The sequence below is a fragment of the Macrotis lagotis genome, chromosome 3, assembly GCF_037893015.1.
Source record: "Macrotis lagotis isolate mMagLag1 chromosome 3, bilby.v1.9.chrom.fasta, whole genome shotgun sequence".
Lineage (NCBI taxonomy): Eukaryota > Metazoa > Chordata > Mammalia > Peramelemorphia > Peramelidae > Macrotis > Macrotis lagotis.
In genome coordinates this window covers 202,571,123-202,595,247 of record NC_133660.1, presented here as the reverse complement: position 1 = coordinate 202,595,247, position 24,125 = coordinate 202,571,123, and the positions used below count along the sequence as shown (strand labels likewise).

The 24,125-nt window shown below is 38.2% G+C and overlaps 1 protein-coding gene across 1 annotated transcript in view; it reads right to left on the bottom strand.

The window, feature by feature from the left end:
* Positions 1-24,125, bottom strand: part of FAM184B (family with sequence similarity 184 member B) — a 136,806-nt gene that overhangs the window by 55,896 nt on the left and 56,785 nt on the right. Inside the window, exons 2-6 of the mRNA XM_074229732.1 lie at positions 19,705-20,475; positions 18,780-18,915; positions 16,753-16,880; positions 14,034-14,243; positions 1,499-1,609 (exon numbers count right to left, since the gene is read on the bottom strand). Coding sequence (XP_074085833.1) covers positions 1,499-1,609; positions 14,034-14,243; positions 16,753-16,880; positions 18,780-18,915; positions 19,705-20,475 — 1,356 coding nt within the window. The remainder of the gene's footprint in view (positions 1-1,498; positions 1,610-14,033; positions 14,244-16,752; positions 16,881-18,779; positions 18,916-19,704; positions 20,476-24,125) is intronic.

Genomic DNA, 24,125 nt, shown 5'->3' with positions numbered 1-24,125 from the left:
CCTTCTTTAATGACTGGGGCTTATTAAACAGTCAAACTTCTAATGAAGAGAAACCAACTAATGGAATAACAAATTAAACAGAAGTTGTTACTTGGCTCTCACCTTTTGGGAGAAAAAAATCAGTTGCATAAGCTGATGTTAGCTGTTTAAAACAAATGCCTGATTGTGACCTGGACATTGTTTCAGTCCAGTCTCCTTCACCTTCCACAGCCATGATCTCGCATTGTCAAACAGTTCAACATAAGGAACTCTTTTTTGTCAGTGGAAATGAAATTAAAGGAGAAACATTACTCTCTTCTTTGCTACTATACCCTAAAGGATGTCTTCATCTTGGGTTGTTTCTGCCATCAGTATGTGAGTTGCTTATGAGACTGTCTTCTTTTCTATTTGCATTTCCATCATTTAACAAAATAATCTGTACATTAGAAAATGCTTTAAAATGATTTAGTCATTCATTCTTCCCTACTACTATATTAAATTTAGCAGATTTTTTAAAATAAGCTTTTTTGGGGTATGTAATCTTCATTTTTTGACTTACTCTATATTTGGAAATGTTCACATTGATTGATATTTCTATTTCATAATAGAAAATGATTAAAAATAATTATAGAGCATTAAATTATTTTTGTTGTTCTTTCCACTTAGATTTTTATGGGCATTGTTTATATTGTTTCCCCTGGTTTCTGCTTAGATCTTTTCACATTAGTTCACTTAGGTCTTCTCAGAGAATATATTTTATAGGTGAGGAAACTGAAAGCTCAAAGATTAAGTGGTTTTCTGATCCAGCTCTTAGATGTCCATTAAGAATGTCTTCTACCTACCCTAGTTGTCCAGCAAGGGCAATAGAAGGAGACTCTGCCACCTAAGGCAAGAACACAGACAGTGTGATAATTCTATGAGTAGAACCCAGGTTTCTCTACTTCTAGTTTTCTTCTCTCTCCATTCCATTAGAATAAAGATCCTTGAATGATGAGAAGATTCTTAATCCAACTTTTGCATTATCTTATGGTAAACTGGGACTTTTGGCAATTCAATATCTTGGATTGCAGTGTGATCTTCAGGAAAGATGATACTTCTAGGAATGGAAAGGATTGCCAGGGAAATTATCCATGTCCTGTCTGTGCACACTTCTGAATTTTTCTGTTTCTCTTTAAAATATTTCAGGTGATTACACAAAGCCTGGCCAACATACTCAATTCCTTCATTCTAATTAAACAGTTACTTTCAATGACAATGAATTAAGCCTCTACATTGACCAGGTCCTGGATGATGGAAAAGAAAAGCTTGATGGTTCATATGGAGGAAAGGTAGAAGAGGAAGGGGTGACATACCTTCTGTAGCCCTCTTGTCCTGTGCCAGGGATGTTCAGGGTAAAGGAGTCAGGGCAGGCTCTGGGATGTCTGACCGTTCCCACACATCCCATAACCAGAGCCCTCCTATCTTTCTGCACTCTGCAGCATATTCCAATTAATAGCGGTTTTTTAAGAGGAGAACTTACCTCAAGCAAAGAATCCTGAAGCTTCATATTCAGGGAAGCTTTCTCTTCTTCCAGTCGTTTCATTTCATTCTGAGATTTCTTCTTCATTTCCTCTAATTGTTTTTGAACCTCCTAAACAGGATTCAGATAATTCAAAGTCAGAAGGTACAAAAACATAGTCCAACAAATGTGTTAAGGAGCATGAAAAAAGTGACAGGATGCCAGCTCTGCTGCAGCACCATAAGGGACAGATGCACAGTTGATGGAACAGGATATAGGATCCTAGATTGAGAACTAAAAGTCACTTAAACAGACCTTCTCATTTTACAGACAAAGAAACTAAGACCTGGAGTGGTAAATTAACTTCTTCAAGGTGTCACTAGTAGTAAGTGTCAGAGAACATGGGGTCCTGGCACTCTGAGTCAAAACTCTAATTCAATGCTCTTTCCATCATAACTTTTTGCCTTCTAAGAAGGACAGAAACCGAAGACCAAGTGGGAGAATCAGGTGACTAGGAGCAAAAAGTAGGAGAGGCCAGAAGTGTGAACAGTGTGGCTGATGTTCCATGGGATTGAGAAGAGACCAAGCAGAACAAATGACCTGGGTGTTGTCTGGAGAGCCCCTAGTGTTGTGTTTATGTATGTTGTGAGCTTACATGTCTCATATCCCAATGCATCATCCTTTTCTATCTGGCATGTGAGGGAACATCAGACAAGATGTTCGTGTCTCCACTGCCAACACAAGTCTAAGAGTCATGACTTTTAGATTGCTTTGCTGACTACTGAAACACTCAGTCAAAGGAGGATTTGTTGCCTTGAATGGGAACTGACTCTGTAAAATTCAGCTAAATTCAGTTCACTCCAATTTAATAAGTATTTAGGTAAGTACCAACTATGGCACAGTGTTTAGTGCTGGGGATACACAAAGATGAAAATGATAGAATCCCTGCCTTCAACAAGTTTACATTCTACTGGGAAGTTACAATACATAAACAGTCTTTTAGACCACCTTCTAGGAGAAACATTTCCTGATCCTTTTACCAACCCCCTTGTTAGTACTGTCCCTCCCAAACTAGCTTATATTAAATTGCTTTGTATTTATTCTCTTTATATTTATTTTATGTTCAATAATCTTACAGAACTAGCTTTGAATGCAGGTAAGCCCTGGTATAAAATCCTATCTCTGACACAGATTGGCTACAGGAGCCTGGACAAGTAAATTACGTAAGCTCTGAAGGTACTGGGAAGTCCTCTAAGATTATGAATTTCAGAGCTGATCTAAGAGTTCCCAGTGAAAGTATACATCTAACCTCTAATTCTATCTTAATCACACTCATACATATACATAGATTAATAACTGAGGGGAAACAGGAGACTTTAAGGAGGAGGTGTGGTCACCTGAGCTGAATCTTGAAGGAAGCTTATAAGAGGAAAAAGTGAAGAGGGAGGGCATTCTAGTCCTGGGGGTTGGAAATAGAAGGTGAAATACAGAGCTCAGGGAATAGGACCTTGGCTGTTTGAGTTGGAAATATGAATGAGTGATGAACTAAGAGATGGTTAGAAGGTGAGAAAATGAAAGCTATAAATGGAGGTAGCTTTAAAACAACTGATTTTAAGGGGAGGGGAAACTTGGATGTTAGCTTGAGGGCATTACAGTCAAGAAGAGTTTTTTTTTAATAATAGGGGAGACTTAAAAATTCTCTAAATCACTAATGATTAAAGAAATGCAAATTAAAACAACTCTGAGATACTGCCTCATACCTATCAGAAATGACAGATGACAAAAGGGTGGAACCAAATATAATGGAATAAAGGCAGGGACTTGCCTAAACTCTCCCCTAAACCCCTCCAAATACTTTTAAATAATAACTCTAAATGAATTCTAGAGAGGTAGAACCCACAAAAAGATAAAGTGAAACAATTTCCCAGTCCAACTTAAAAGGTTGTAAAGAAAGTTTTCTTGTATCAGGGTAAGAGTGAAGATCAGTTTAGTTCAGGTTTGCACCAAGGAAGACTGGTCCCCCAACAAATCAGGAGCAAGACTTTGGGGTGACTAAATCTGTGGCAGTTGTGGTGGTTTCTTGACCTCTCAGCCCACAGAAAGTAAAGGGGATCAGAAAATTGGTCAGTAAGAGATTTATGGGGGTCCTTTTTCTGGCACCATGAACAGGAATTTGTTGCCCATACTTGGATCTTGGTTGCAGTCCTGGGTCTTAGTCCCATGGCAAGGAGTAGCATTAGCCCAGCAAAACTTGTAGCTACAGGGGATGGGGAACCTGGTCACAGTTCCAGGGTGGAAAAGAGTGCTTTGTGAGCACTCACAAACCAGAGCACAGGCCAAGAGTGTAGTAAACATGATTCCCCCTAGATCTTATCACCCTGAAAAGCTAAAAATTTACAGATACTCAGAATTGCCACTGAAAACAGCTGCACAAAAAAACCTGAAGCTAGGGACAGACAGTGCCCCCTTCACGTTGAAAGCAAAGTCCCACTCTAGCATAGAATTAAAAGTCAAGAAAAAGACTGGAAAATGAGAAAACAGAAGAAAAATATCTTGACTATACAAAAATGCTATGGTGATAAGGAAGATTAAAAACAAGCTCCAAAGATATCAAAGTCAAAACTCCTACATCCAAAGCCTCAAAGAAAAAGGTGAGCTGATCTCAGACCATGAAAGGGATCAAAGAAATTTTAAAAATTAAGTAAGAGAGGTAGAGAAACATTGGAAAGAGAAATGAGAATGATTCAAGAAAATCATGAAAAAAGGGGAAAGTTTGGTAAGAGGCACAAAACAATGTAGAAAATAACACCTTAAAAACTGAATAGACCAAAATGTTAAAAGAGGCACAATGAAGAGAATGTACCGAAAAAGGCAGAATTGGCTGAGGGAAAAAAAGATATACAAAAATTCACTGAAGAGAAAACTCCCTAAAAAGTGAAATGGGGCAAATGGAAAAAGATCTACTCTATTAATTGAAAAAAAAGAATCCTTAAAAAGTAGAATTGGTCAAATAGAAAAGTGCAATAGTTCACTAAAGAAAATAATTCCTTAAAAATTTGAATCAGAAAAGTGGAAGCTAATGATTCTATGAGACTTCAAGAAACAAACAAAACAAAAGAATTTTAAAAATAGAAGAAAATATGTCTCATTGAAAAACCAATTGACCTAGAAAATAGATCCAGAAGAGATAATCTAAGAATTATTGGGCTACCTGAAAGCCATGACCAAAAAAAGAGTCTAGTCATCATCTTTCAATAAATTATCAAGGGAAAACTATCCTTTCTAGGACAGAAAATGTAAAATATAAATTAAAAGACTCCATCAATCACTTCCTGAAAGAGATCCCAAAATGAAAACTCCAAGGAATATTAAGGCTAAATTCCAGAGATCCCAGGTCAAGGAGAAAATAGAACAAGCTGTTAAAAAAGAAATAATTCAAATATCATAGTGGTTATAGCTCCATAAAAGAAGATTTATAAGTTTTTTCCATAAAAGGATCAGAGGTTTTGGAATATAATATTCATGTGGACAAAGGAACTAGGATTACAACCAAGAATTACCTACCCAACAAAACTGAATATAACCCTTCAGGGAAAAAATGAATATTCAAGGAACTAAAGAACTTTCAAACATTCCAAATGAAAAGACTAGAGTGCTGAATAGAAAATTTGACTTTCAAATGCAAAACTCAAAAAAAAGCATAAAAAATAAACAGAAAAGAAAAATTAAAAGGAATTGAATAAGGTTAAAGTAAGGTTTACAGTCCTATGTGGGGAAATGATACCTATAACTCCTAGAAACTTTCTCATTATTAGTTCAGTTAAAAAGAGTATACACAGCATGGAAACAATGTAAAGATGAATAGACTGTCTTCTATGGAGGGTGATGGGGAGGGAAGTGAGATTGGGGGGAAATTGTAAAATTCAAAAATAAAATTTAAAAAAAGGAGCACACACAGAAAATGGGTGTGAATTGAATATGATGATATGATTATCTAAAAAAATAAAATTAAGGGATGAGAAAAAATAATGAATTGGGAGGAGAAACAAAGAGGTAGAATGGGAAAAATTAGTTGACTTAATAAACACATGAAAGAGATATTGCAATAAAGAGGAAAATGGGGTAAGGGAGAGGGCATCCATATCCTTACTCTCATCAGAATTGGCTCAAAGAGAAAATAACACACACATTCAGTTGGGTGTAGAAATTTATTTTATCATACAGAAAAATAGGGGGGAGGGAGAAATGGGAGGGTATAATTAAAAGGGAGAGCAGATTGGGGAAAGTAAAAGTCAGAAGCAAAACACTTGAGAATAGATAGGTGAAAGGAAAGAGAAAGAGATTCCTTTCTCCCTTTGATTCTCCACCACCATTAGGTTTCTGAGGAAAAGTCTGGCTCCAACCCTGCTTGTAAAACAACAGCCTTAGCAACAAGAATGAAAACCAGGCACTGGCCCTGTAGTTAGGAGGACCTGAGTTCAAATTTGGGGCCAGGATTGGGGCTGGAAGCTGATAGCTCAGGGACAGAGAGAGACCTGTATAGAATTGCCAGACAGGTGGCAGCTGCCAACAACTGTGACCTTGGGCAAGTCACTTAACCCCATTGCCTTAAATAAATAAAATTTAAAAAAAACCTCTTTAGTTGAGTTTAAGCCCTTTATTTGGGGCAGCTCAGTGGCACAGTGGATAGAGCACCAACCCTGGAGTCAGGAGGACCTGAGTTCAAATGTGGTCTCAGACACTTAATAATTGCCTAGCTGTGTGACCATGGGCAAGTCACTTAACACCATTGCCTTAAATAAATAAAATTTAAAAAAAGAATGAAGACCAGGATTATTGAGTCATAGTCACTCTTTCTGTCCTCCTGCTGACTAAATCAATCCAGTCTCATAAGTTTGGTGACTTCAATTAAATAAAGTGGGGTGAGGGGGGAGGAGGGAGGAATTGGCTGTGGGCATGTGAACAATAATATTAAATGAGAGCTATGGAAAGATAGGAACTGGATTTGTGATTTCACTGGAATAAGGAATTGGAGGATGAAACTCCCTCCACTAGTACTAGTCAATAAATTCTCTGTCACTCATTCTTAGGGTTGTCTAGAGCACTGACCTGCTATGGAATTTGCCACACAGTTAGCCTGTCTCAAAGTCAGGACCTAAACCTATATCTTTGATAGGCTTTAAGAGCTGCTTCAGATACTTTCTTTCCTCTACACCAGGGCTGTCCAATCATACTTTTAAAAGTTTTTATTGAAACAATAGACCACCCTTTTCCCTGACTGTCCTCACAGATACCACACGATGTCTGGAATCACAGAGACCTTTCTGAAAAAGTCAGGAAAGCTGAAAGACCCCAAATGGGTGGACATTGTCAAATTGATCAAACACAAGGCACCCTTTGATGAGAACTGGTTCTACTTCTGGGCCACCACCACTGCGTGTCATCTGTACATCTGAGGTGGGTTGGGGGTGGGGTCCATGACCAAACTCTATGATGGGATCCAATACAATGGAGTCATGCCCAGTTACTTCAGCAGAGGTCCCAAGAGTATGACTCAGAGGGTCCTGCAAGCCCTGGAAGACCTCAAGATGGTTGAGAAGGACCAGGATGGGATCTGGAAGCTGATACCTCAGGTACAGAGAGACCTGGATAGAATTGCTGGACAGGTGGAAGCTGCCAACAAGAAACATTAGGACACCCCACAGCATATTCATTAATGAATGTCTTGTTCTTTAAAAAAATTAGACTATATATTTTGATTTGCCATATTATCGTGAGCTCTGCAGTAGCTCAGCTTAGTTTACTAAAGCATTTAGTAAACCCACAGATAGGCCACATAAAATCACCCTGTGGTTGCATTTTGGACAGCCATGCTAGAGCATCAATCTGCCTCTTGAATCTGTTATTATTGAAAATAATGTTAGTTAATATTTGGCTAGCTCATTACAGATTCAAAATACTTTGATTTATTTATTCTTCATGAGGGCCATGTAGCCTTCTGCTGTTCTCTCCTCCTTCATCCCTGACTCATAAAGAAATGGTCTTATTGCTTACCAAGACTAATCCCTCTATCCGCATAAGCAATTCCATTCCAGCTTGTCTCTTTGAACAGTTTTCTCTATCATTCCCATCCTAACACTAATTTTTAATCTCTTCTTTTTTATTGACTCTTTTCCTACTGTCTACAATCTTTCTCACATCTTCTCAATCCTCAAAAAACCCTCTCTCAATCCTTCTAGTCCTGATAACTATCAATTTATATTCCTCCAGCCCTCTGTGGCTAAGATCCTTAAAAAGTCAGGCTACCTGGAAACAAGTTTCCAATCTCATCATCCCACCAAAACTAATCACTTAAGAGTTGTTCAGTCATTTCAGTCACGGTCTTCATGACCCTATTTGGGGTTTTCTTGGCAAAGATATTGGCATGGTTTGCCATTTCCTTCTCTTCAAAGTGACCTATGACCAGTTATTTCTCAATACTGATGGCCTTTTTACAATCATTCTCCTTGACCTCTCTTTTCCATGATATTCACCTCTCTCTATGTTTTTGGAACACTACTCAGATCAAACCTTCTTAATCTCCTTTTTCTGGATTCTCTGTGTCCCACACAGTTCTGTCCTTGGCCCTATTCTTTATTTTTCCTCCTTAATATTTCACTTAGTGTTTTGTTTTGGCAAGGCAATGGGGTTGTGACACATAGCTGGGTAATTATTAAATGTCTGAGACTGGATTTGAACTCAGATCCTCCTGACTCCAGGGCCAGTGCTCTATCCACTGTGCCACCTAGCTGCCCCTCAATTGTCTTTCAAACATCTTTAACTGGATGTCCAGTTAAATTCAACATATCTAAAGTTGAACTCATTATCTTTTCCCCTAAACTTTTTCCTTTGTCCTTCCCTCCCTATTACTGTTAAGGGCAAAATCCTCCTCCTAATGTATCAGGTTTAAAACCTTGGGGTCATCCTAGACTCCTCAGTACTTCTTTTCTCCCCATGTCCAATCTGCTGCTAATGCTTGCCAATCACACCTCTGTATCATCCCTCAAGCATTCCCCTTTCTATCCTCTGACATGGCCACCCTTCTGTTGCCAACCCTCTTCAGCCCTCATGCCTGGACTGCCTGCCTCAAGTCTCTCCCCACTCTAAAACACCCTCCATTTAAACTAATGCACATATCCATGTCATTCCCCTACTCAATAAACTCAGTGGTTCCCTATTACCTTGAGGATCAAATAAAAAGTTTTATTTAATATTCAAAGTCCTTCATACTCTAGCCCCTTTCTATTCTTAGACCCTACGCCTTCTACCATGAATTCTTTGATCCAGTGACACTAGCTTCCTTGCTACTCCATGAACAGGAATACAAGAACATTTTGTCCTTCATTTTTTTTTAGGTTTTTGCAAGGCAAACGGAGTTAAGTGGCTTGCCCAAGGCCACACAGCTAGGTAATTATTAAGTGTCTGAGACTGGATTTGAACCCAGGTACTCCTGACTCCAGGGCCGGTGCTTTTCCCACTACGCCACCTAGCCGCCCCTTGTCCTTCATTTTCAAAGAAGACCAAGACATCAGGAAGGTTATACCATGACAAGCACATGAATTGGATTTGAGTGAGGGAGTAGGGTGCTAAGTCATCAACTTCACTCTCCCCTCCATAGCCATCTGGTTCCAATAGCCAGATAGGAATCAGGATGACTGGAGATAGCCCTGGATGTGAGACTAAGTGATTTGCCCAAGGTCACACAGCTAGTAAGAATCAAGTGTTTAGATTCAAACTCCTGTCCTTCTGTCTCCAAGCCAGTGCTTTATCCACTATGCCACCTAGTTGCTCCAGAAACAAGATACTCCATGAGCAAGACATCTTCAATAATGGTATTTTAACTGCAAGTTCAAATAGCACTGTTCTTAAAAAAGTATCTCTAAAAAAATCTGAATACTTATTTTCCAAAGACATTCCCAAACAATCCATTTGTTCCAAATATGAGATGATCTAGACAGATAATATAGCATGGCATAATTAATGAAACATTAGACTTGAAGTAAAAAGAATCTTGGTTTAATTCAACCTTAAATACTTTCTAGCTGTGTGACCCAAGCAGATCACTTAACCTCTATGAGTCTCAGTTTCTTCTCTGCAGAATGGTGAAAATAATGGCACTTACCTCTGATGTCAATTAAAATGCACAATGTTTCCAGTGTTTTAGAAATGTTTGCTATTATTATTATTATTATTATTCTTAAGCAACTCTCAAAAATAAATCTTAAACTACTATTTAAAATTTTTCTCTATAGATTTTTCTCTTTAACAGAAAGTTTTTTTGAACAAAAACTCATTTTGCATATAGTTACAAATACAAACTCTGCCCAAACTTATTCATGTAAGTGGCAAAGAAAAATTAAAAATAATTCTGAAAAAAGATCAGTAATTGAGGCAGCTAGGTGGCGCAGTGGATAAAGCACCGGCCCTGGAGTCAGGAGTACCTGGGTTCAAATCCAGTCTCAGACACTTAATAATTACCTAGCTGTGTGGTCTTGGGCAAGCCACTTAACCCCATTTGCCTTGCAAAAATCTTAAAAGAAAAAGATCAGTAATCTCAGCAAATGATTATTTCTATTTGTACTTTCTGTAGTTTCCCAGGTATCCAGAATCAATCACAAAGAACCAGTCATGGCAGTTGCCTTATGGGGAAAAGCTCAAAATTAAATTCTCCACGAGTGGGGAAAAATTTGGTTCAATAGTGCTTTTTGATGTTAGAAAACTTGGTTCTAAAGAAATTGGCAGGAGTTTGGAATTCCCTCAAGACATTTATCCTGGGAGCTCATTGGCCCATTTTATAAATATAAATTAACATATATATATATATATATATACATATACATATAGATAGATAGATAGATAGATAGATAGATATTTCTTCTTCTTCTTCCAGTTGACTCTCAGTAAATAAATTGTTCTAGATTGACTCAATAACTTTAAAAGAAAATGTACCATTATTCAACTTAACTTAAAATCACCTTGAATATATTAAGAAGAGAATTCTGAAATCTACTCAGTCTGCCTGAAGAGTAAGAAAGACAAAGGTGCGAAGGTCACAAGGAAATTGAAACAGATGAGAGACTTCAATGTCAAAATATGAACCACAGAACTACATTGGCTGTTGAGTCTGTCCCCCAGCTTAGATTCCCAAGCCAAGACAACAAGAAGACATCTTATTTGGTTCCAATATTTATCATACCTGTGATTTCAGCCAAGTCAAACAACCTCTCTGAGTCTGTTTCCTCATCTATAAAATGGAAATGATAATATTTGCACTCCATTTCTCACAGGCCTATCATAAGAAAGGATCATAAAACAAAGTGCCATTGAAATGTGAGCTATTAAAGGAAAAGTTAGAGAATGAGAGGGAAACTGGAAAACAGGAGAATCCAGAATTTTATACAATATTAGAATTGAACAGGATCTTAGAAGTCATCCAATATACTCCTTCCCTCTTCTATTTCCTTTTTTTTTCTTTTTTAGATTTTTCAAGGCAATGGGGTTAAGTAGCTTGCCCAAGGCTACATGGCTAAGTAATAATTAAGTGTCTGAGGCCGGATCCCTCTTCTATTTCAAAGACAAGACTGGAATCCAGGAATGAGAAATGATTCCCCCCTCCCCCAAATAAAATATTGATTTCATTTATACCATTTTTATGGTACAAAGTTCTGTCTTCAATAATAGTTATTTGTGTATTTGTTTTTTACCTTTCTCACTAAAGTATAAAGAGATGTGAGGAGGATCATGTAACCTACTTCTCAATATCTTTCAGAGCACCCAACACACCACAGGTGGTGGTTGATGGATACAAATTGAATAAATGAATGATCCAGAGTTATCAATAGAAACTAGGTCTCCTAATTCCTTGACTAATTTTCTTGTCACTACCAACATTATCCTCATCTATCTGCTCCCTAATTCAACAGAAGATGTTGGCTATGTATTCCAAACTAAAACATTAGTTCTATTTATGGTTAGAAAAGGAAGAGTCAGATGAAGCTCAGATGGTGGTACAAAAGGCAATTTTGGAACCTAAGGGTTATTATTATATTTGAAATAAGATTAGATTAGGAATTAGGAGAACCAGTTACTAGCCTGCCTGTGGCACTAAATACCTTCCTAACCTGTCAGTGTACCTAGATGAGTAAGACATGTTGCCTCTTTGTTACCTAATTTTTTCCTCTGGTAAATGAGGTGGCTTCTGTCGTCTAAGGCAATGACTTCTGGTTTGAATGTTTTATGCATCTATTTCTAGACATCGACTACAGATATAGAATGCTTAGTCAACTGCATATCATATTACCCCAGATACAATCTGAACATTGATTTTTTTTAAATTAAATCTCTAATGAGAGTTGATTTCTAGCTAATCAAGGAAGTTGTCAATGTATCTCATGGTCTTCAATTTAAATATTAATACATCTGTGTTGACCTTAATCAAGTCAATTTACTTCCTCCAGGTCTACTTTTCTTATTCTGTAAAATGAAGAGACTTGTCTTAATGATATCTAAAATCTGTTCAAACTCTAAAATTTGTAATCCTGAGTAGTGGAATGATAAGAAACCAATTAATATATTATATGGTCCTTAAATTGAAAGATCCCAAAAGCTGGTTTCAGAGAATACAAATAGTTGTTCCCTGAAGTATATTCATGTCAAGTAGGAATATGCAAATGAATAGTTAACTTTGACATTATATAAGCAATATGGAATAGTGGAAAAAGCAATGAATTTGAAGTAACTGGACTCAGTTACTTTTCCTTTTGAGCTTCAGTTTCCTTTTTTTGTAAAATAATGATGATTTCCAAAAGTTCCCATCAGTTCTACATTCTACAACCATATAAATAGTTTCTGTTCTCCCTTTCAGGGTTAAGTTAAATCCTCTTCTATAGAACATAGAACATAGATAACCATCCCTGGGTCCAACTATCCCATCCTCCTTCCTTAACTAATGAAGAATCTTCTTAGATTCCCACTAAAAGAACATATATATATATATATGACTACTCATGCAGGTCTGTCTTCCTCCCAAATTCAAGGTGGCCAAGAGATAGTAACAAACTAGCTACATAGTGAAAAATAGAAAACATTTTTGAATCTACAAATCTGAACTTTCAGGAAATAACAGAGTTTCATCTTCTTTGATTTTATTTGCCTCATTTCAAATTCCAGGCTAAAGCCATTTGGGAAATATAGCCTCTTCAAAATATAGAAATGATTAAGAAAAACGAGGGAGCACAGATTATTTCTACATGATTCATTTCTTGTGCTGTATAGAAAGGAGATGGGAGTTTTAGTGACATTTATGCACTCAGTCTCTTTTGGAGTATGCAGGTTACCAGGGAAACTTGTTGGTTCCAGGAGACAAGTGTTTGGCTCACTGATTGCTATTAGGTATGGAGATGAGTGCCAGTGCATTAGGTCATTCTTTTGGACCTGGTTCTTAGAACTGGTTGGTCACAGCACAAGACGAAGAGGAGAAAATATGGTAAAATCCCAAGTACAGAATAGCATTATGATGAGAGGCCAAGGCAGGTCAGACCCCATTCCCATTTGCATAGTAATACATAATGCCTCTCACTGTAAAACTTATAGGTAGGCGTCACCTTTAGTCCTGATATAGTCATATAGCTTTTTTTTTTGTGGAATAGTTAAATAAACTCTTCTTTTTTCTTCTATCCCTAATCAGAGTTTGCTTCTACTAGATTGGCATTTTCAACTCTTTTTGTCTACTCCACTATAAAACTGCACTAACCCCAACATCTAAGGTGCCTGGTGTATTCCATATATGTGTGTGTGTGTGTGTGTGTGTGTGTGTGTGTGTGTGTGTGTGTGTATGCACTTCCACAAATGTGCTCTGAGAGCTTAAGCAAGAGAATTAATATCTCTGGATCTCTACTTTTAATCTATAAAATGGAAATATAATGTCTACAATAAAATGTTGTAAGTAGAAGTGATTCCAAAAGTAATAGAACTACTAACCAGAGGCATCATGGCATGAGGTAAAAGAAAGCAATGAAAAGTTAACTTGATGACTCTTTATCCATATATATAAGCTTATAGTCCAACATGTTATCATATATATATATATATGTATATGTATTTGTAAATAAATAAATAAATACATTTGTGTATAGAATAGGTGACAGAGAGTCAGCCATACTGACTTTCCTTGCTTTTGAAGTCAGAAAAATATAAGACCAAGTTCTTTGGGAAAAGATATACTTCAGACATTGTGGAAGTAAAAAACTCAGTCAATAAACATTTAGTAATTAACTTCTATGGCACTGTGCTAAGAGCTGAAGACACAAAGAAAGACAAAAACCATTCCCTGCCCTCTAGGAGCTGCCAATCTAATGGGAGAGACAAAAAAAGCAAACCATAATACAAAAATATGATGTGGACAGGAAAAATTGAAATAGTCAACCAAAAACACAGCTCCAGGAGAGGTCATTCTGTTTAAAACAAACAAACAAGCAAACAAAAATGATTATGCCTGTCACTAGAAAGAAAGTCTCACCTTTTGTAGCTTCTTTCTTTCTGCTTCCATGGATGACTGAGTTGATTTGATTTCCATGGAGTGTTTCTTCACCAAGTCTTCCAATCCCTTCACCAGATGTTCCTTGAGATGTGTTCTCACCTCTTCTGTGTGATGCCTGATTTTTTGAAGCTCTATTTCATGTTTTTGCTTCATGAATTCTCTCTCAAAAACAGCTCCAGCTTCCTTAGCCTAGAGATAGACACACATGTGCACATATATGAAACACATATACATGTGTGCACAGATAGACATATGTATATATATAAAAAAAGAGGGAGGAAAGAGAGATAGAGACAGAGAGAGAGAGAGAGAGAGAGAGAGAGAGAGAGAGAGAGAGAGAGAGAGAGAGAGAGAGAGAGGCAGAGGGGAAGGAAGTGGGAAGGGAGGGAGGGAAAAAGGGGGAGAGAGAGAGTATAAGAATTGTACTCAAAATATAAAATGCACTAGTTCTCTTTACATACAACTCTCCCGTTGTTGATATGCTGATTTTTACAGCACTGTTACAAGGTGCAATGAATTTTATGAACATTTTATCTTAGATATTTAAGAGGTTCTTTTACTTAATCCACTCTAGAAACACAGGAACTGCTCCCTGTGGCTGGAACTGTTTTATTTGCTTGTATTTTTGTATCTCAGCACTTAACATCATGCCTAAAACATTAAAGCACTTAATAAATGTCTCTCTGTCTGTCTTTCACTCTCTCTGTCTTTCTCTTTCATTCTTTTTCTCTCCCTTTCTCTCTCTCTCTATCTCTCTCTCACTGTCTCTGATGTCTCTCTTTCTCCTTCCTTCTCTCTCTCATTCTGTCTCTGTCTCTCATTCTCTGTCTCTCTGTGTTGCTGTCTGTCTCTCTTTCTCACTCTGTCTCTCTCATTCTTTGTCTGTCTGTCTCTCTCACTCTGTCTCTCTCTCTCTCTCTCTCTCTCTCTCTCTCTCTCTCTCTCTCTCTCTGTCCCTGTCTCTTTCTCTGACACCAATGCCTGTCTTAGAACTCATCCAAAGGCATCTTCTCAGTCCTCACCATCCTTGATCTCTACTTGGCACTTCTGACAACCTCCACCTTGACTGACACTGGTCACTTCCTTGGTTTCTGAGTACTAAACTTTCATGTTTTCCTTCCTACTTCTCTCATCTTTTGCTGGCCCCCTCTTCTTCCTTCTGTTCCTTTAGTATTGTCAGAGTCCTAAACTCTGTCCTTTTCTCTTCTATCTCTAGTTGGGATTTGCTTCAATAGACTGACACTATCCAACTCCTTCTGTCTACTTCAATATAAAACCTCACAGATCCAAATATCTATGAACCATCTAAAAAGTAGAGCCAATCTTTTGGGAACAATTGTGTGTCTGTCTTTGGGAAAGACAAAGGCAGGGATAAAGTATACACTATTTGGGAAGAGCAAATACATATATCTTCTTTATCTCCACTGAATGAGATTTGTATGAGAATATGAGAATATTGAGAATAATGAGAATATCAATAAATTAAGTGTGAGACACTATCTCTTTTTCTAAAACCAATACAATCAAGAATATTTGTTTTTCCCTTGCTTTTTCTACCTTTTGGATTCCTTTTCATCTTTCAAGGTCCTGCTTAGGTACTACCTTTCCCATGAAATCTTCTTTAGTTCCCCCATCAGAGCTGTATCTCCCTTCTTTAAGCTTTCCAGACACTGTTCAATCTTCTTTATATTTAGTATATTCTAATTGAGTTGTAATGAGTGTCCTGTTCCTTTCCTGTTAAACTGATAATGTTGTCTTATCTTTGATCCCCCTTAGTGCCTTACATGAAATAAGTGCCTAATAAATGTTTCTTAAAATTGAATTATTTGGGACACACAACAGTGTATTTTGGACTATGGTACATTTTGTGTAAGTCTTTTTGTGTTTTGACACAATTGCCAAAACAATATTCCTAGAGCAGGGAGGTCAGACTATACAACTTTCACTGTTAAAAATCTTCACTGTTTTCCTATTGTCTTTAGAACGAAATACAAACTCCTCACCTAGATATCTAACACAACTTACCAACAACTCAGCTTTCCAGACCAATTTCATATTATTCCCCTATTGGTATTCAAGCAGCTAGGTATTACAGGAGGTAGGACACTGGGTTTAGAATCAGGAAGACCTGAGTTCATATCTGGCTTTGGACACTTCCTAATTGTTAGACTCTGGTAAGTCATTCTGCTTCTGACTGACTGTTTCTTCAACTGTAAAATGGGATAATAATAGCTCCTATCTATTTGTAAAGGCCTTGGCACAGTACCTGCTGTGGCAGGTACTTATTAAATGTCTAACTTGCTATTCCAAATTTCATGTGTCTTTGCATTGATGACTTCTGCACATTCTCTCCTTAGCTCTACTTACCCCTGACCCTCAAAAACACTTATCTGTGTTCAAGTTTTAGCTCAATTTTAGTTCTAGTTTGAGCTCACCTCATACATAAGGTCTTCCCTGATCTCCACATTTATTAGAGTTCTCTCACTCCTCCCAGATCCCCTGTATATATGATACTTTTCTCCCAGAAGAATGTAAATTCCTTGATTTGTTTTAGAAAATTAATAAATGTTATTGAATTAAATGGCTCTCAGAACTCTTTCAATTCAGTTGCAGGGACTTTAAGTCTTGCCCCACACTTGTAAATCCAGGACTAGCTCTCTGAGATGTTCCCAGCCTCTAGAAGAAGGGGATACTCTACCTGGGCATCTTCACTTCTTTTGGCACAAGTGCATTCCATGATGGACAGCTGTTCTTGCTGCAGGCAGAAACTGGGAGTTTTGAAAACGTCTGCTTCATTCTGAGTACTGAGTAAAGTCTTCATCTCATCTGTAAATGCAGCATTTAAACTTTTTTAGCCTTCGTCAGACATCCAAGTCCTCCACAACCTGGCACTAGTATAGCTTTTCAACTTCATCCTCTCCATCACAATCCTAGGCTCCAGTTGGTCTAGGCTACTCTCTTCCCTGTCTCTCATGTTCATTCTCTCCTCTATACATCTCCTTCTACAATTCCTTCCATGAATGATTGCCCTCCTGTGTCTCCATGTATCTAAATTGTACCTATCCTTGTAGTTCAGTTTAAAGCTCCACTCCTCTATGGTACCTTCCTTGGGCATACCAGCCCAGAGCAGTCTTGTCCCTCAGAACCTTCTAATATTTTCTTTCTCTACCAGTTATTAGGCATTGCCTCATTTTGTTGCTCTTCTATTAAGTCTTGTCTCCCCAAGAACCCAGAAAATACTTTGGGGTAGGAACCTTGCCTTATTTTTCTTTTTTCTCTCACAGTGTCTGGCACTTAATAGGTATCTTGTTAAATGTTTATTGACTTGTATGAATTCCTGGAAATGATGCCCCCATCTTGACCCCAGCATCTTCTCTACTCTTTGATATCTTTCTAGTTCCATGAACCCATCCTCTTGTACATACTTTCCAGCTTGATCTCACGTTGTAATGGCAGAGTGAATAAAAACCCACTTTTTTTTATTGTGCTTCCCTGCCTGACTGTGACAGCTCACAAGAACAATTTGAAACGGGAGAAATTTTTCTTTGATCCCCCCAGTTATCAGCACTCTTTCTCTCACACAAACATAAAATATTGTTTGGTGTCCCTTCCTCTGCAAGATGCCCAATACCCATAGAACGCTTCCTGGACATATACCTTCATAATATCTTTCCATTGTCCTTTCTCTCCAAGCCACACCACCCACACTTCCTTTTTTACCATCATGCCTTATTTTGGGGCATTGGCCCACTCAGGGATGCCTGACTCCCAACTTGATGAAGTGGGGAAAGAGAAGCTAAATTACAGATCAAGTTTCAGTGATGTATATTGCTGTTCTTGGGAAGGTAGGGAATTGAGACTGAACATTTGATCCCTCTACGAGCCTTCTATTTGTGTGATGGAAACAAAGGGGAAGAATATCATCTGTCTAGCATCATCTGTCACTGTATCAGTTTGGCTGTCACAGATTAGAAGCAAGGAAAACCATCCCTGGCCTGACAGCTGAGACGTAAAATAATTAGTTAGTAAAATTCCTTAGAGCAAGAGGGAAGAGAGGATGATCTTTTTATGCAAACTTTAATTAGTTCTGGAATCCCTTTAACTTATTTATAGGACTACCATTTATAGGACTTCCAATAAGTGACAGTGGATAGTTGGCCCTCGGAATCATATTTTTTAGTCAGACAAAGTAATTGCTGATAGAATTTGCTATTCTTCCCTTATTCAGGTAATAGGTTGAAAGATATTTGGAACTGGGGAAGAAAAATAAGTGGAAATTGGGTATGTGTGTGTGTGGGGGGAGGGATTTTCTTAAATGAGTAAATCTTTCAAAGATACAGCAACTTGGTCAGATTATTTGGGTTCAAATTCTGACTCTTCCATTTATTCTTTGTACAACCTTGGGCAAATCACTGAACCTATCTCAGTCTCAGTTTCCTCAAGTGTAAAATGAAGTAGTTGGACTAGATGACCCCTCTGATCCTTTCCATTTTATATCTATGATTCTACCATCCTCCTCCCTAGTTCTGGCCTCCAAAGTCAAATGATTCCATCATCATCCTTCCAGATTCTGGGCTCCAAAATCAGGCATCAGCCCAACTCTTACGTTCTTAGGTTCTAACTCACTGGTCAGACTGACCTACTCCAAGACAGTCCCTCTTCTTCAACTGAGCTGCTCCAATATTCTCTCTGCTGTGCCCATCATTGCCACAATGAAACTATTACCTGTTTCCTGTAGTATTTGGCATTCCTGCAGCATGAGTTTCTCAGTTGCAATAGCTAGTTTCTCCCCAAGGATTTTTGCAGTGTTTTTAGATTCCAGGTTTTCTCGTTGTGTTGCTCTGAGCTGGATATCCAAGTCCTAAAAGAGATGTTAAAGTTCTTAGTTCACCACCATCCATGACCTGCCTATATCACCATAGTCTGCTTTCACTTAGTAATTTGCTTTGCTACATAAATACCCATAGTCATAGCATTCAGAAAACTATCTGAGGACACTACCTCCAAGTCCCAGTACACAGAACAGCTTGTAGCATGTCTCTTTATCTATGAAATATAATTCATGCCTTAGGTTTGAGCAACTTATTTACCTAGTTCTCTTGTCCTCAACTTTGTCTTCTATAAAATGAGGAACTGGGCTTAGATCTGGGATCTTTAACAAGCTGGGGTCCATAAAATTATTTTTCTAAGATATTTTGACAACTGTATTTCAATATAATAGGCTTCCTATCTAATCCTATTTTATGCATTTACAAATGTCATTCTGAGAAGGGGTCCTTAGGCTTCATCAGACTGACATTAAAAAGGTAAAGAATCCCTGGTGGCTGATCTCCAGGACCCTTTCTAGCTCTGACCTTCTACTTGTCTGAGTTTCAACCAAGGGGAAAACTGGAGCCAAAACAAACCAGCTCATAAGAGTTCATGGGTAAATTTTCAATGTGAACATTTGCACTTCAGAAGTTGGCAAATGCTAAAAATCAAGCTCTGATTTATTGTTCTGTTGATTGTTTAGACAAGGGATTGATGAAAATGTTAATAATGTAGATGGAACTTTAAGCTATTTCATGTGTACATTCCTCTCCCCTCCCCTACCCATCACAGTATTGTATCCAACCCAATTCAAAAGTTATATCAGTGTTTTACAGTCTACCTGAATCTTTTCCTTTAGTTTCAGGGAATACTTCTTTAAGTCACTAATTCTCTGGCATTTAGACTGCAGATCTATTTCCAGCCTCTTCACTTGAGCCTGTAAAGCCATTTCTTGGACCTGAAAACTCTTCCTCAGCTCAACCTCCTCCTGCTGCCACTGCCTCAGAGCCTCAGCCACAGATTGTTGCATGGCCTTCTTGACAGCCTCATTTTCTCTCTCATGTGTGGCTTGGAGCTGCTTGGCTTTCAGGGCATAGTCCTTGCTCAGCTGCTGGTTCTCGGCTCTGAGTTTTTCCAATTCTTTCTGTGCTTTCTGCATCTCCTCCTTGTGGTTTTGAGTCAGCTCTTTCTCTGTGTTGGGGTTCTCTTTGACAAACCCCCTACCTTCATTCTGGGGGCTCCCAGAGGACTCTTGGTTCCGATGTTGGAGTTTCTTCTCAAAGTCAGCTTTGAGGTCTAGCATCTCCTTGGAGAGGGAAATGATCCTCTCAGCATGTTCAGTCTCTGCTCTCAACTCTCTTTCTTTTGTCTGCTTCTTATACATGGCAGATTCTGCCAAAGCTTCTTCTGTCAGTCTCTTCTGCTCTTCCAGTGCATTTTCCAGGGAGTGAATGCGCTTTTGGAGGTCTTGCTCTAGTGTGTTGCTCTGATCCTGGAGAAGCTTGGCCTTGGTCTCAGCAACAATGTTCTGAAGTTCATCCTGGTGAGCTTCTCTGAGAGCCTCCACACTGGCTTCATACTCATCATTTCGAGTGTTCAAGGCATAAATTACCTAGAATACAGGATGATTTAAAAAAAAACTCTTTTAGAGTAAGGATACACAAGTCCACCATTTATTTTCTCTGCTAAAACTGCAAGAGAATTTTACTTCTGGTTTTTTTTTTTTTTTGAGTTTGGGTCCCATGAACGATGAGAGAAGTACAGGGATTGTAGTGAGATAAAATAAGATATTTATAAAGCATTGTAACAGAAAGGGTTACAGACTGCATAAAATTTTATGTTTTGATTGGTTTGGATCTGTCCCCATAATGACACACTCACTCTGTCTCAAGTCTTTAAATGAGAGTTTATTGATAATGTATTTATTACCTAAGAAAAATATACTTATAACTCAAGATAATATACTTATAGCCCGAGATACATAATGACATATAATAGATAGATAGATAGATAGATAGATAGATAGATAGATAGATGAGAAAAAACAGCAAAATAGATAAAGAAAAGGACAGATAAGATAAAGAAAAGATACCCAATTTGAGGAGCTCCAATACCTGTACATCTGGCTGGGGAAGTCAAGTCACAACACAGCTTGCAGTGCAGGGTCTTGACTGGGAAAACCCCTTCAGCAGGGTGTCCTCTCCAAAGTGGGGGGGGGGACCTCCACAGTCCCTTTCCCAAGTAAGAATTTTATAGTACTTATACAAAAGTGGCACAGATCTAAGGGTTTACAAGACTAAACTCAGTGATCAATGGGTTCTCTCAACCAAATTCAGTGATCCTCAAGTTTCAACCAAAACAGCTTCAGATCCTGAGTACAATTCACTTTCTCCACATTTCTTGAGGTAAACACCCAGGCATGGGCCAAATCCCTAAGGTGTGGACCCCAAAACATGTTTACTAGGAATGTCCCCCAGTGCTCCCTGCCTCAGAACATATTTTTCTTAATGTGCTTCTGGTCAGTATGCTCAGAAAGTTCCTTTTCCTTGGACCATGATGGCTGATAGGGAAGGTCTCACTTTAATCTCTTACCCTTTAAGCATTTTGTTCAAATCTGAAAGTATCATATAAATGCTATAGTTTTTATTATTATTATTATTATTAAACTACAATGGATACAGACCTAACCTCAAAGCCAGGAAGATCTATATTCAAATTCTATCTCAAACAATTACTGGCTCAGTGTACTCATCTCAGTGTTCCAAGCAACAAGTACAGATAAATTTTAGATGGATTTCCTTCACTGGGAATACCCTCTATCAAGGTTTGCTCCTTCCTTAAACATTTTGCTTTGTATATACTTTAAACATACTTCTATTTGTATGTGTTCTTTCCTCTAATAGAATGTAAATTCCTGGAGAGCAGAGCCTGTTTAATTTTGGGTTTTTTGGAGGCAATTAGAGTGGAATGTCTTCACCAGAGTCACACTGATAGCATCCAAGGCTGTATATGAATTAGATCCTCCTTATTCCATGGTTGATGCTCTATCCATTGTGTCAGTGTTCTGAAAATGTTTAATTTTTAATCTTTAAGTCCAAAGCAATTAGCACAGAGCCTGGCACACAGTAGACACTAAATAAATGCTAATTGGTTTTTTTTTTTCAGAAAATAAGAATCATAGAATCTGAGCTGGAAGATATAACAGAATACATTTAGTTCAATGCATGGCTGAAGAGAAAGCCTTCTGCACTGTTCCTTGTGGGGGCAAAGTAGAAGCAGGAACTCCCACAAGTTTTCATTCAGATCACCCCAAATACCTTTAAATAATGACTTGAGTCGAATTCTAGAGTAGCAGGACCCACAAAAACACCAATGAAACAATTTTACAACCCTAGACATTTTGGAAGATTCATGGGAAAGGTCTGTTACACCAGGGTCAGAAAGGGCCCATAGAGCTGTGCTGAGCTGAACTGACTCCAGCCACCCAGGAATAGCCTGAGGAGTGCCTGGTTCCCTGAGGAAACCTGGGTCAGTGGAAGCTGTGGCAGTTTCCAGACCTCTCAGCCCAAGGACTGCCAAGCATAACTTAGAAGGTCAGTGGGAAAATTCTGTGCCCCAGAGTGAGAGTGGAGCCCAGTCCAGCATAGACCCCAGTGCACACCTAGCCCCAGGAGACCCAGAGTAGACCTGGGGAACAACTCAGCAGGGAGCCTGTTGCTTCCATGGATGGTAAATGGATTGGGGGAGATTGCAGAGGTCTCTTTGTTTTCTCTGAGGCAGGACACTGTGGCTTCACCCATAATCAGATCCAGGTCCCAGTCTAGGGCACCAGTCTCAGGAAAAGAAGCTTTATTACCACAGTGGAGCAGGGACCCCCTCCAGGGCAGAGGGGAGGGCTTGTACACAAGCCAGGAGAGCAGTCAGAACTTCTCATAAGACCTTGAAGGAATTGAGGTCCCTGGAGGGGGATATTCCAGCTGCAAAAACCCTCAAAAGTTTGGGACACTCCACCCTGAAAACAGAACCCCACTTTAATAAAAACTATAGACAATTAACTTGGTCTTATGAAGGATCAAAATACACACTGAGAAGATAATGAAGTCAAAATATGAATTGATCTCAGGCTTTGTAAAAGCTCAAAAATAGATTGTGAAATTAAAGGAGGGAGAAGTAGAGGAAAAATGGGAAGAGAAATGAGAGTGATGTGGGAAAATCATGAAAACCAAGTTGGCAGCTTGGTGTAAGAATTACAAAAATTACTGAAAAAAATAACATCTTAAAAACCAGTTTGGGTCAAATAGAAAAAGCAGCCCACAAGGCTAATTAAGGAGAAGAATGCCTTTAAAAAGACAGAATTGGCCAGATGGAAAAGGAGATACAAAATCTCTCTGAAGAAAATAATTCCTTAAAAAATGGAATGCAGCTAAGGGAAGCTGATGACTTTGCATGAAATCGAGAAACAATACAACAAAACCCCCCAATAAATGAAAAACTAGAAGAAAATGTGAATTATCTCACTGGAAAAACAACTGACCTGGAAAGCAGATCCAGAAGAGACAATTTAAAAATTACTGGACTATCTGAAAAAAAAGAGGCTATACTTCATTTTTCAAGAAATAATTCAGGAAAACTATCCTGATATTCTAGAAGCAGAGGATAAAATAAAAATTGGGGGACTCCATCAATGACATCCTGAAAGAGATTCCAAAATTAAAACTGCCAGGAATATTATAGTCAAATTTCAGAACTCCCAAGTCAAGGAGAAAATACTATAAGCAGCCAAAAAGGAACAATTGAAATATCATGTGCAGTCAGGAAACATGAGATATAGCAGCTTCTACATTAAGAGCTTGTAAGGTTTAGAATATGATATTCTGGAAGGCAAAAGATTACAACCAAGAATCAATTACCCAGCTAAACTGAACATACTCTTTCAGTGGAAATGATGGACATTCAATGAAACAGGAGACTTTCAAACTTTTCTGATGAAATGACCAGAGATAAACAAAAAATTTGATCTACAAGTATAGGACTCAGGTGAAGCATAGAGAGGGTAGGCAGAAAGGGCAAATCATGAGGGACTTAATGATGTTAAAATTCTTGTATTTCTCCATGGGAAGATGATACTGATAACTCATATGAAGTTTCTCATTTATTATGGCAGTTAGAAGGAACATATATAGACAAGGCACAGGAGGGAGTTTGAAGGTATAATATATTAAAAAGATGGAGTTAATTGGCAAGAAAGGAATGTACTGGGAG